The 13,311-nt window shown below is 37.6% G+C and overlaps 2 protein-coding genes across 6 annotated transcripts in view; both read right to left on the reverse strand.

Moving 5' to 3' along the window:
• Positions 1-3,955: 3,955 nt before the first annotated feature.
• Positions 3,956-6,641, reverse strand: LOC110372669 (axoneme-associated protein mst101(2)). The gene has a single exon (XM_021329562.3). It carries the CDS (start codon positions 6,452-6,454, stop codon positions 3,977-3,979), a length of 2,478 nt encoding a protein of 825 aa, XP_021185237.3. The 5' UTR covers positions 6,455-6,641; the 3' UTR covers positions 3,956-3,976.
• A 3,964-nt stretch (positions 6,642-10,605) lies between these two features.
• LOC110372673 (paired box protein Pax-5) overlaps positions 10,606-13,311 on the reverse strand; it is a 99,983-nt gene continuing 97,277 nt past the window's right edge. For all 5 annotated transcript variants that reach the window (XM_064041818.1, XM_064041819.1, XM_064041820.1 and 2 more), the window contains one exon: positions 10,606-12,114. In XM_064041818.1, the coding sequence (XP_063897888.1) occupies position 12,114 (1 nt within the window). In that variant the 3' untranslated portion in view covers positions 10,606-12,113. The remainder of the gene's footprint in view (positions 12,115-13,311) is intronic.

Raw genomic sequence — 13,311 nt, forward strand, 5'->3', positions numbered from 1 at the left:
AAACAATAGGGTCCCGTTTTACCCTTTGGGTACGGAACCCTAAAAAGTGCTGAACTGCTAATAAGGCCTGATAAGCAGGCAAAGATGCGGTTTCATTCCGAAGTGGTCCTTTGGTTGCCGGCGCGTCTTTTGGTTGCCGGCGGCAGCTTGCTTGCGGCTTCGATACGGAGTGGTATTGTTGTTGCTTTACCGCCGGCAACCGCCGGTAAAGCCGGCGGCCTGCATTCAGCGGCAAGGCGGTCTGAAACTCGGCGGCATAAGCCGGCGGCATGAGTGGATGCGCCAATAGAGTGAAAAGTATACTAAAAATCGCTCATGAGAGCTGGTATGAGTACAGGCAAATATACAAGGCAATAAAAATGCCCATAGTCTATAGGGCAAGCCTGTTATTGCATGGCATACCATGCAATCACATTGTGCTGTTCTGGATTTGTGACGTGCGGGGTTGGTGGAGAACTACCCCCACCACTCAAAAATTCTTGGTGGACAAGGATAATTGCGGCGCTACCCTGAAAACTCTGGCAAAACAAATACGCGGTAATCGTTTCTGAAAATTGATCTCAAGGACTATCTCTCCTACCAGGGTTGTGCGCTTGGCAGGGTGAGAGATCGTTCGAAAGTTACGGAAGAGCTAGTACGGTCAGCGACAAAAGAAAAACAAGATTTTATTTAAAACTTATATTTTGTTCGACTGCAAATGACTGTAACTTTGTGGTTGCTGATTTCAGATAGTTAATTTAGACCATGTTACCATTCCCTATTCTTTCGGTATCTAGCTAGGTATGCTTCTCTGATCTTCTTTTGTTGTTCACAAGTGGTAAGTGGACGGGGTGGTGCTGATGCAGGTGGAGGGTCTCGTCTACATGGAACACCCACAGGATTGTGGTCTATCCCTTTTTCATTAAAGTACACACATCGAGGTCTTCCAGGAAGGACTCTTTCGACAACGCACTTAATCTGTTGGTTAAGTTCGCAGGGGTTTGGGTAGAATGGGTGTTTCACTCGCTCGATGCAGAGGCAGCCCTGGTCTTCGCAGGGCTTGGCTTTTGGTGGTGGTGGTGGTGGTTTGCAGATTGGTACACATTTCTTCAATTTTGCCTTCTTAGCTTTCAACTGCGCGAGTTTTTGTATTTCACATGGTGTTTGCGGCGGGATAGGCGGTGGTGGTGGTGGTGGTGGTGGGTCTCCTGGGTCCGGGTGACATTTTCTCATGAAGATTTGACCCATTGTTGGTTTGGGCTATGGAAATTCTATTTTGGTGGTGACGTGTTGTCCATCGGACGGTCGGTGTTGCCATAGATAATACACTATGGTGTTGCAGTGACGTTTGGACACGTGATTTTTTTTTTAGGATGTGATGTGGGAATAGATATAAAAATGGCCAGATACACTACCGAGAAAAGAGTTTCTAACAGAGATATCATCTATGATCTGTGAGGACCGCACATTGGACCGCACAGCCACCCGCGGTGCCACCTAAAACGTAGTGATTATATACTCTCTGGTGCCACCAGCGGTGCCACCAGCGGCCTAACGTGGCCGGCTGGCAGCTGCGGGTGGAAACACCACAAGTCGCAGGTGGCCTCGCGACACCTTTATAAGCGATACTGGTCTTTTAAGTATGTCATTTATAAAAATATTTCACACGCGTCGCTGCTAGCCGCTACCATTCCGGTGACTCGGCCCTTAGCCCCAAGCTCGTATTGTCTAAATCCACCTTTACAGGTTTGGAGTATGTAGAACCAACTTTGGTTAACCCAACGACAAGTGTAATGACGATCAATGAAACAACCAATCCACCAAACATATTATTATTATTATTTCATGACATTTTATAATTTTATAATATATTCTATAAATCGGGATTGCAATCTGACGTAATAGGTTTCTTCGGCCATTCAGGGTTTTTGATCCTGTGGAAGCATAGCGCCGGTTCTCGACATGTTCTCATCTTCTTCATCGTGCTGCATGGGGGCAGAGGGTCACAAGGATGATGACCTTCCTCCACTGTTTTCGCAGTAGGTTTGCCCTTTTTACCACAAATTTTTGCATGCATGAACGGGACTCCCAGGCACTTTGCTGGAAATCAATCTTTTTTATAAAAAACTGCTGCTTTGAAAGGAACCATAGAAAGAAAAAACTTATAATATTAGTAATAAACGCGACGGCATCCATGCCAACCTAGTTTATTTGAAAATACTTACTACCTATAGATGGATTCTTTAACCTTTCAAAACAGAGGTAAGGAAATGGACAGTCCCCTTCCACTTTGAATGGATTGCAGGGACGCGGGGGGTCATCACAGGGATGTGGGGGGTCGTCATCCTCATCCTCATCGTATGGCGCCCCCTCACAGACCTTCACGTGTACAGCGTCCCCCATTGGATTTGCGTCTGAAAAGACAAGCAAATTAGTTGATAATAAACACCCTTGTCGTGTGTATAATAGTCGCGGTGGCCTAGTGGGTAAAGAACCAACCTCTCGAGTATGAGGGCGTGGGTTCGATTCCAGGTCAGGCAAGTACCACTGCAACTTTTCTAAGTTTGTATGTACTTTCTAAGTATATCTTGGACACCAATGGCTGATAAAAAGGTAAAGGAAAACATCTTGATGAAACCTGGACTATATAGTCTGAAATCACCAACCCGCATTGAGCAAGCGTGGTGATTAATGCTCAACCCTTCTCCGTGTGAGAGGAGGCCGCAGCCCAGCAGTGGGACGATAAAAAGGCTGTAACATAACATAAACACCCTTGTTGGGTACATACAGACGATCATGGTATTATGTTGTGGATGAGTGTGACAGATAAAACGAGAGGTCAGTACTTGTCGTGGCATGATCATGTTATGAGAGGGTGTAAACTATATGCTACAAAGGCAGAGGAAAACCACGAGAAAAATGATTTAATTCCCCAAATACCTTTGGAACAGAGTAAAAAGAAGAAGATGGTGGAATAAGGAACTTACTTGATTAAAATGATATTTTAAAATAGCAAATTATTTTCCAAATATTCCCAAGCTTGTCAATTTTAGTGGTTATGCGATTTCCTGTGATTGTACTTGTTTTCTGTTTTTTTGCAGCAAGGGTTCTCAGCGGTGCATTGGCAAGCCGTTTGGTTCGCGCCCATGCAATTGTGGACCACTTGGTGCTTCTCCTCACAAAGCGAATCCTGGGAGTAGGGCTTCACACATGGCAGACATTTACTCTTCCTTCTGCAGTTTCCACAGTTCTCGTGATTAGACATGCTGTGTTTAAATTTTCGAAGTCATTTTTGTTCGTTTTTCTCGATTTTTTAGTATTAGACTGGTAGACTGGCGGACTTCATGCGTTTTCTTTATATTGTTTGTGTTATAAAAAGTATTGAGAATTGAAGCATAGATTAATTTGGCCAGTATTGTTGTTCATTGTATTCTGTTACGCACCAAAAAGGTTAGTTGTTTAGTCTCAAAAAGGTCTGATTTCAGAATTATTTTCGTACAAGGCATCGATATACAGGGTATCGATATGTATAGGGTGACTGGTAATATTACTACTTGTACATTTGTGATTACAAACAACTTTTTCAAAGTTTTCTTTTATTCACATTAGTGAAGACTATTCCTGATTAACCTACGCTATAATTTATCCTGGTACGGGTAGTTCTCACGAGACTCAGGTGAAACCGTGGACAATAGCTCGTAAAAGATAAAATCAATTGATTTGCCTCGTGGTTGGCGCGGGTTCCACGGGTTCAATCTTCAATTACTCGATAACCAATGGATCGCGTATTTTAATCTGTAGTAAGTCGGTCCGAAATCAGCCACTAGACAAGAACATATCTACCAGCGGACTATGAGTCCACTGTACTTTACCCACTAAAATCTCAAACAGACTATATTATTGCCATCGGCTCATTCCTACTACGATAAGCAATGTGGTAATAGTTTCCCAAATAAACATAAATAAAACAAAAACATTAGGTATTCACTTATCAATTTTAATCAATCAGCTTATGTAAAAGATCTTCATCACTTTCCGATGTTACCGATCCTGATTGTTTGGAAGCAATCTCGACTTCTGGCTTATTTTCATCTTCAATGAACATAGCCCAAAGCTTGTCTCTCCATGATGCGAACATGCTTGATGTGCCTTCAGACTCCAAAACGTTCGTGATATCTGATGGATAAGGCCTAGTAGTATTGGGAACGTCATACTCAGAACTGCAGTCGTTAAATGTTCTTGGCTTCAAAGGTTTTGGCATGTCAAAGGCAAGCGTATCGCTTATCATTGATGCTGCAGAATCTACTTTAGAAACTACTGCGTCAAAGTATTTCAAAGGACCGTCATGGCCGACCGGGGGTACGCAATCAGGCAATTTCTTTAACGTGTCTGGGTTTGGGTTATCTATGTTCACTATACTAAATCTTCTCAAATTATTCTTGCTACGGGTATCGCATACTTTCTTCGGTGGTCTGCACTCATCAGACGATTTGGAAGCGGATTTCTTTATCTTTTGCAGCTGCTTGGCACTTTCAGTGGTGATTACTGTCACGGCCTCCTGTGTGGTTCTATACATCTTACACATGAAGTCTTCCATAGCGCATTTAAGGGTTGCCAAAGTCTTGTGATGTGCGTCTATAGCTGATTTAACTTCGGCATTTGTAGTACACGTACATGAACCTAATTGTCTTTCTTCGGCTTGAACTTGAACTAGATTGCCTTTGACCGATTCATCAACTTTACGCGTGCTAGTGCTTCCGCCTGCTCCCTTTTTGCTTCTTTCCTCACCGACTTTCGAACCACCTTTTTGCGATGACTTGCGTTCTTTGGGGGAACACACATCGATGGGGGTGCTAGGACATGGAGCTTTAGCCTTGGGCTTACAATTTAAGGGTGGGTTCTCTGATGGACAGTCTCCCATTTTGCGCTTAGGAGAATCGGGTGGTTTGCTTGGAGGTTTTGTGGGTGGAGGACACGGTTTTTTTTCAGATGATAATTTCTTTTTTAATTCGGCACACTTTTCGGCCTTACGTTTGCACGATTCTGCGTCAGATGATATACGTCGTAAAGACTCTAAAAGGCAACCAAGGCAGTCTTTCTTCTCAGGCGAGCCGTCTTTTTTGTTAGTATGATCTTTTTTTCCTATGCTAGGGGGCCAGGAGGCCTTTGGATTTGATTTTGAAGATTTTTCCTTTCCTGGTTTTTCTGGACAATCGTCGTCTTTTGGACTTCCTCCACAATTACACTCTTCTACGACTTCGGGGGCGCAATTTTCTGGTGGAAATAAATCCTCTTGACAGGCTTCGTCTTGATGTCTCCGTTTGTCTTCGTCTTCACAGAATGCTGGCTGTGGGATTTCTGGACAACATTTTGGATCAGTAATCTCTATGCAAATTTTAGGAACTTTTTGACCTGGGCAGAGTATAAGATGCGGTTTGTCTTTGTCGGAATTTTTATCATCACAAGTACATCCCTGCTTAGCTATATTTTTATCAGATGGTTTCAAACATAAATCCTTGTTAGACTTTTTTTTACATGAATCTTTACTAGATTTCTTTTCACATTTTTTACTAAGATCTTTATCGGATTTTTTGGCTGGACAAGTACATTCCTTTTGTGCTAGTTTTTTCTCACAACACTTAGCAGCTAAGGCTTTTTCGGCTAAGCATTTTTCGGCTTTCCTCAAAGCAGCTTTTTCAGCTACACAATCGGCTATCTTCGTGCTTTTATGATCAGATTTTTTTGAAGTACTAGATTTTTTTGAAGTATTAGATTTTTTGGAAGTACTAGATTGTTTTGAAGTATTAGACTTTTTAGCAGGAATTAGATCCTTTTTTGATTGTTTGGGCTTTAAATCCTTATGGGATGTCTTTTTAGTACAATCTAAATCTGGCTTTGGTTGAATACAGGCAGGAGGTTGGACAGGAGGACAGAGAGGTTTATCCGATTTTTTTGATTGAATGGGTGGTATATACTTTCCTTCTTGTTTTGTTTTGTGCTCCGGTTGTATGTCAGATTCATTTACAGGGACTTCGTAACAGGGTGGGTACTCGGGGAACTCTTCATTAGCAGTTATTATTGCATCCCTTAAGAGTAGTTCTCCAGAATCAGGGCAATCTGGTGGGTAATCTTTTAGATAAGGCTTTATAACTTCTTTGCAATACCTGTACCTGTTTGAGACAGCGTCACTATTCGGTGATTCGTTGTGTTTGTGAACCTCTTCAGTGACAGATTCTCTGACAATTGTAACGAGTTTCGGGCAATCAGGATCCTGTATTACCTGACAAAACGAGAATACCTTAATTGTACCATCTTCAGGTTTCTCTAGTTCTCTCGGCAGGGGTAATTTATATGACTTTACTGAACTCTCTGAACTTTTGACGGAGTTGGCTTCGATGGTCTGGGTGTCTTTGTCGATAGCTTTGAAAATTGAATTAAGGTCACAGTCTTCGAATCCCAATTTTTCGGGATGCATAATATTTGTAATTAGGGGGATTTATGGGTTATTGAAAGACTTACATTTTGACAGAGTTCAGCGGGTAGATGCTATTGTTTTGTTATTTATTTATATTGGATTTTCATGCCATCTTTTCATGGCATTGAATTGCAATTTTGTGACAGTTGGATGAATTGATAGGTATCTATTGTTCTTAAAAATACGTGTGTACCAAGAAGAATGTATTGTATGTTTAAATGACTGGTTGATAATTAATAAAAAATAAAAATGTACGAAGTTGGCGCTAAAAAAAGGTTTATTCTATTGATGAGGTTTAATCATTCAGCATAATATAACATAGATAAAACTTGCGCATGTCTGTTGCAGGCTACTGGAAAAGGGCTCCGGTTTTGTTCAAAAAGTTACTGCAGCTCTGGAAGAAGGAATTATTATTTTGTTAAAGGGCAACAAGGACTTAGAACAGGGCTTAGAACTAGTTTGGTATTCATTTGATGATATCTATCTTTGAAAAAGTTCTGGAAGACCAAAGGTGCTTTGAAGTTTTATGTAAATTATTATTCGGGCTCACGTGTCACAGTCTACACTCTACAGTATGTGGAGGCCCAAACCACAAAATATATAGTGGAGGCGGGCATGGTACCCTGATCAGTTCCCGGTACGATCAACATTGTGATGAGTATGTTTCTTCGCTAACACAGCTATATATTTATAACTACTTATAACATTTATCATTCATATGTTTTTTATGTGTATATACATTTTAATGTTAAAAGTACATGTAGTTTATCAGTCAGGATAACACCCATAACACGAGCTAAAAAATAGCTTACTATGGGGTTACTATAAAATACTATGGGGTTAACCAACAGTTTGTGTAAGTTATTAAAACAGAAGAAAGAAGTTACGAATGATTCTGACCATGTCAGGTCGAAACTAGAATGTTATGCAAACACCATCTTTAATGTATACATTATAGTCTTTGCTTTAATGGTGCTCAATTGTCAAACACGAGGACTGTTCTCATTTAAAGCCCAATGGGATGGAAAAATCTTGTTAGTGTATCTAGTTTATAGTGGAGTATCAAATTATGCTCAAGCATACTTAAAAGGAAATAAAAAATAGAGAAATGAGTTGGATTTAATGTTATTTAATTCTGTCGGTTCAAATTAACAGTTTGGTTATATAAAAGAAGTAATCTGTTCGGCTGTGTTCCTTGCAATCAGTCTTAATATCCATAGATTTCCAGTCTAACATGGTCTTTTGGTCTTCTTCTTATTAGTTTCACCGCAAGTTTTAGTTTTGGGCGCTTGACAGGCTTCCTCGTGTTGCTTTTTAAGCTGTGCTTTCGCTTCAGCTGGATCCGGTCCTGGGGGATCACATTGCTCTTCTTCTTCAGTATCACAATTTAATGGTCCACCCTTTTTCTTGGACCTAGTAGGCTCTGGAATAAGTGTGCACGGATTAATTTCACCAGGCGGGCATTTTGTGTTCTTCTTAGGAGGACATCTCGGATCCCTTGCTTTTTTCCCATCCATTATGAAAGTTACTGTAGATTGTTTCTTGAAGTCCTGGGCTGATGTGGTTTTGAATTTTTTGGTGGAGAATTACATTCTGACTGGTTTTGTTAAAGTCTTCAGTTTTTACGTTGAATTTGCAACCATTGTTTTTGTGACAGATGATCTTGTGGTCTTGACAGAATTTTTCTTCTTATGTTTTAAATGGTATTTGGCTTTGGTTGAAGTAAAGAGTTTTATTTACTGGTGTTTTGGGTTTTGAGGTTTTAATAAAGGATTTCCTCTTTTCATGGATTTTATAGATATTTCTTTTTAACATCTTAAACTATCATTAGGTTAGTTGGCCTCAATGCCGCAGTTATGAACTTTTACTAAACACAAACCTTACACTTGTGACCAATGTAGAATCATCATAAAATCATCTGATGTCGAACTGTCAACTGGAGGCAGCTTAGTACCAGTGTTTTTTTATAAAGCTGCGTCTACGCTAGGAGAGCCGAGCACAAGCGGAGCACGAGCCGAACACAATTCGTCTTTCTTATTGCCTGTCTGACCTGCAACCCCAGCAATCATACCCAGCACTTTGGTAAGGCTTGTTATCAGCTACTGACTGATCTAACAACTGCCAAAGATGTTCAATGATAGCCGGGGCCCACTAAGTTTGTCGTCCCCTCCGAAATGATAATCAGACCTAATTCTGTGATATTCATTGTACGAGTGCGTAAGCGCAAAAGAACCTACAATACATCTGAATTGCTCCACAAAACTTAATCGTGGTGTAGACACAGTTATGTGCATCACTATCACTACATACGTAGTATAAAACAAAGTCGCTTTTTCTGTCCCTATGTCAGTTTGTACGCTTAAATCTTCAAAACTACGCAACCGATTTTCATGCGGTTTTTTAATCAGATAGAGTGTTTCAAGAGGAAAGTTTATATGTAATAACGTCCATTAACTGGTAGGGAAATACTCTTATCCCGTGTGAAGCCGGGGCGGGTCGCTAGTATGAGATAAACATAAAATGAAACAACAAAGTGTAGTAGCCAAATAGAATTGTATTTGAGTGTTAAAATATTAACATTTTAAGAAACACAGAATTTAGTGTTCAGATACAATCCTAATTTAAAGAATGATAAGATCATTAATAAAACGAGCTGATAGAAAATCGTTGAGCTGGATACATTATGTCTTAGGAGTATGTCTTGGTTTGCATCAATGGGAGTAACATTATTGTTTCGTCTGTTAGACCCAAATTGTTCGATTATACTCAAGGTCACGTACAGAAGCAAATGTCTAGTCAGAGACAGCTTAAAAATTGTGATCAGTACGAAAACATTCAACATTCGAGAGGTTGACATCTTTACTTTTCAATTGTTCCAAGGCTGTGGGTAATAAAGGATCTGCAACTGTTTCCTCCTTGTCCACAACCTGTTTTGTATGAACTTTAAGCTCAAGATATCCTTCAATTTTCTCGCCAAACTTGACATGGAATTTACAGCGTCGAGTATCAAGTCGTACCAAATCCCCCACATCTCCTTGATATTGACAAACGTTATATTGATCTGTATCGCGTACATCAAAAGTTTCAATACTATTGATTTCTTCTATGAATAGATCTTTAATTTCTTAGCAAGGAGGGTTTTCTGGTTGTGCTGAAGATGGATTTTTATTCTTTTTGGGACAAAGTTTCTTTATAGTAGGCGGTGGTGTCTTGAGAGCGTTTCTCTTTCTTTCAGCACACATGGCGTTTTCAGCAGGAGTTAGGCCAGTTTCCTTACATATGTCTGGAGGGGGTTTGCAGCGGGGTAGGGGGGGATCCGCTTCACATTCGTCCTTAGCCTTCTTCTTCTTTTTAGGAGACATTAAAAAAAAATCAAGTTATTAGACCTTGAAATTATAGTTTGTAAAGATTAATTTTGCTTTCTTATTGAAGTGGGTGTTGTTAGTTACATTTTGGGTATTTATTCAGTGGTTGTTTTAGTTATGACCTGTATCACATTTTGGGATTTTGATTCTGTTAATTGTTTTCTTCGTGACGTTTTGTCCATTATTTCAGCAAAAAAATCCAATGTCATTTTGATGTTTCTTGCTTTTTGCTTTTTGAAGAGAAGGTTGGTTGTATTGACGGTCAATATTTTTTATAAAAATAACAAACAAACTTTTTTGTCTTTGATAAATAATTTCGTGCAGGGACATGGTAGACTCGACCATCTAAGAGAACTACTTCGAAATTATAGCCGAAAAGCCTACATTTGTCTAGACAGCTAATAAGAGTTAGATACGGTTTTGTGACCACAAAGTATTATCAATGTTTTACTTATAAAATGAATTATCTTTCGCCCACGGTTTCACTTCACTTTCCCCGAAGGAAGTATGTAGGTACTCTACTGATGATGTCCTCCTAGCCGATTATCAGCCACGGTGTCTGTTCTCATATAAGGAGATTAGCCAACTGCGCAGGACATATTATAGTGCACAAGCATTTGCGCAGACACAGGTGCACTTACTATTCCTTCACTCTCATAGCCCGATAGGACGGCAATCCGACACCACCGGAGAGAGATCAGGTCGAATGCACCTCTACTAAAAAAGTGGTGGTCAACGTGGTAATAAGAAGGAAAAAATAAAATAGTTTAAATTTATAAACTCATAATGCTTTATTTCGTACTGGTGCGTTTGCCTTACAAATATACTTTATTATTATAAAATTAAACAGAAAAATCCATGTTTTTTTATCATTCATCTATTATTATGTCGATCACAACGATCACTTACGATATGCTTTGTGAAATAATAAGCGACACCAAATTATTTAATAAATAGGAAGAATGCAAATTATTATTATTATACAAAAATGAGTAGAATACTTTATACAGCTCAGACCTTTTATCTAATACATTTATTTAAAAAATAGATAGTATTATACAAAATTATAAAGAATTGAAAAAAAAAACTATTTTAAAATCTAAAATCAACTTCACAAAACATTGTTTAAAAACATGATTTAATAATTTTAATTTAAAAGGGTTATATTAAAAGTTTCATCAGAAAAAGGCCCGCTATTTTGTATCTTTGGTGAAAAGTTATTGCTTGTTTTTCATATAAAATTAAACTATTATTACTGCGCTGTAAACTAAAGACGTTACAATATTTTTTTAAGTCTTTGGCGTTTCTCTAAACTGTATGACGTATGTTTTAAAACAATATTAAAATCATGCTCATCGGGATAAGAGAAAATATTATTTACATTTAAACAAATCTCAATTACAACTGAGAAATTAATAATCAATAATAATAATAAATGGACGGAAACGATAAGATTTGATAACTAATATTTCTTTTACAATAAAACAATTATTTGAACTTATTATTTTTATATAATTATGGCATACAGCGTGCTAATTTGAACATGCTATACACGTATAATTAAAACTAACCATTTTTTATATAAAAAGTACAAAAAAAACACGAATAATCTCATAGTAATTTCAAAAAAATATTCTAAATAATACACTAAGCAGTTGACTTGCCAAGTAATTTGTTAAACGCTTCATAGGAAGCAAATATATTCAATAACAATACAAAAGAAATAAATTAGATAACTTATATAAATGATAACGATTTTAAATGTATAATAAATGATTTTAAATGTAAAATCTTCATTCCATTGTGCACACAGGACAGCTTAAATAAACATAAATTGGAAGTATTAAAAATTAAATGTTACACAAAATTACCCACTACTTTGTAACTATGCTGAGGTAAAAAAAGAGAATAAACCTTAATCCTATTAATGACATTAAATGAATTAAGTACAATTTCATTAAAATACATTATTTACATCTTAACGTAGTGAAGTAACTTTGGCTCTCTGAACTTTCATTTAATTAAATATAATGAGTATAAATGAATTATTAATTGTTTTAAATGTTCGAGAAAGCAAATGTACTGACCTGAATAAAATTAGGCTTTTAGGAAATAAAGATTATAAAGGATTGTACAAATATATTAATTTATCTACAAAGGAGATTGCCTATAGAAATAAAACTAATTTTCTCACATGATCAATCGATATACATATAAGTTTAGTGTCCGATTATCACTTATGTTTGTTCGTTGTTATCCGCCGACTGCCACTACTCGCACGGCGTACGTTGATATCTAGAACAAAGAAATTGTTATTAGTATTGTTCATAAGGCAGGCTAAATTAAATCTGAAGAAAAAACCTTAAAAAAGAAAAAAAAAACTAATAAGTAATTAACAGATGACTAGTTTAAAGCCACAATCATCTGACTAAGATGCTCTGTGCTGTGGCCAATGATGATGATGATGAGTTTAAAGCAGAGAAAAAGTACTATGTATCTTAGAATATTCGTCTTGAAGATGGCTTTCAACAAGCTATTCAATATTTGGTAGTTTTTATGATGAAAAGACCACTGAAAATCACTAGTCATTGCGTATGTTTGTTTTCTTCTTCTATCTACCGTCATTTCACAAGTAGCGTAGCCATATCGACTTTCATACATTACATCCATAATTTCTTTGGTCGTTCTATCCTCTACATCTACATGCTCATCACCAAGAAATAAAACAATAGAATCAATAGAAAACAATATATTAAAAAATTCTCCATATTGCTAGCATTTCCCCAATCCTAACTTTAAAAGTACACTCACAAGAATCACTTAAATTTAATGCCCTGTAAGTTATCCGTGTCTCAAGGGACAGTGCTGTGCCCTTTGTCGCTATCCTAAGGGACGAATACAGGGACGGGACAACAAATGTGCGAGTGCAGCCCTATTGTGTTCCTGATTTATTTTGAGTCGATTGATTTAGTTTTAATAATGTTTTTTTTTGTAGTGATGACAGTTAATTTGATTGGGGTGCTTTTGAAATGATTTTGTTTTAATTTCTTGGATATTAGTCGGACAAGTTTGTCTAAATTACAAAAAATGCTTGAAATTAATAGGTAGGCAAATGAACATAATAAACATAATTTAATTGTAATATACATATGCTACTATTATAAGGAAAAAGGGTTTGTTTGTTTGCTTACGTTCGCCCATTGGAAAATATTTTCTGTGTTTGATAACGTGTGTATTAGGGTCCTTTTTATCTGGGTGCATGGAGCCTTTCCCATAGGATGTCGCTGAATAACTTGTAATGTTATTCATTTGTGCTCTAAATTATTGTTTCTCTTCACTTTAGAACGAATTTTTACAAAAAAGGTAAGAAGATTAATTAAAATCAAAGACCAAAATATTCATATTCCTTTTCCCATTATCATCATAGGATACACAAAACACATCTTTGGACCGACAACACGCGAATCCATATAGAATTTGAAACACATCCGA

This window comes from Helicoverpa armigera, chromosome 26 (assembly GCF_030705265.1).
Source record: "Helicoverpa armigera isolate CAAS_96S chromosome 26, ASM3070526v1, whole genome shotgun sequence".
In the NCBI taxonomy this organism is placed as follows: Eukaryota; Metazoa; Arthropoda; class Insecta; order Lepidoptera; family Noctuidae; genus Helicoverpa; species Helicoverpa armigera.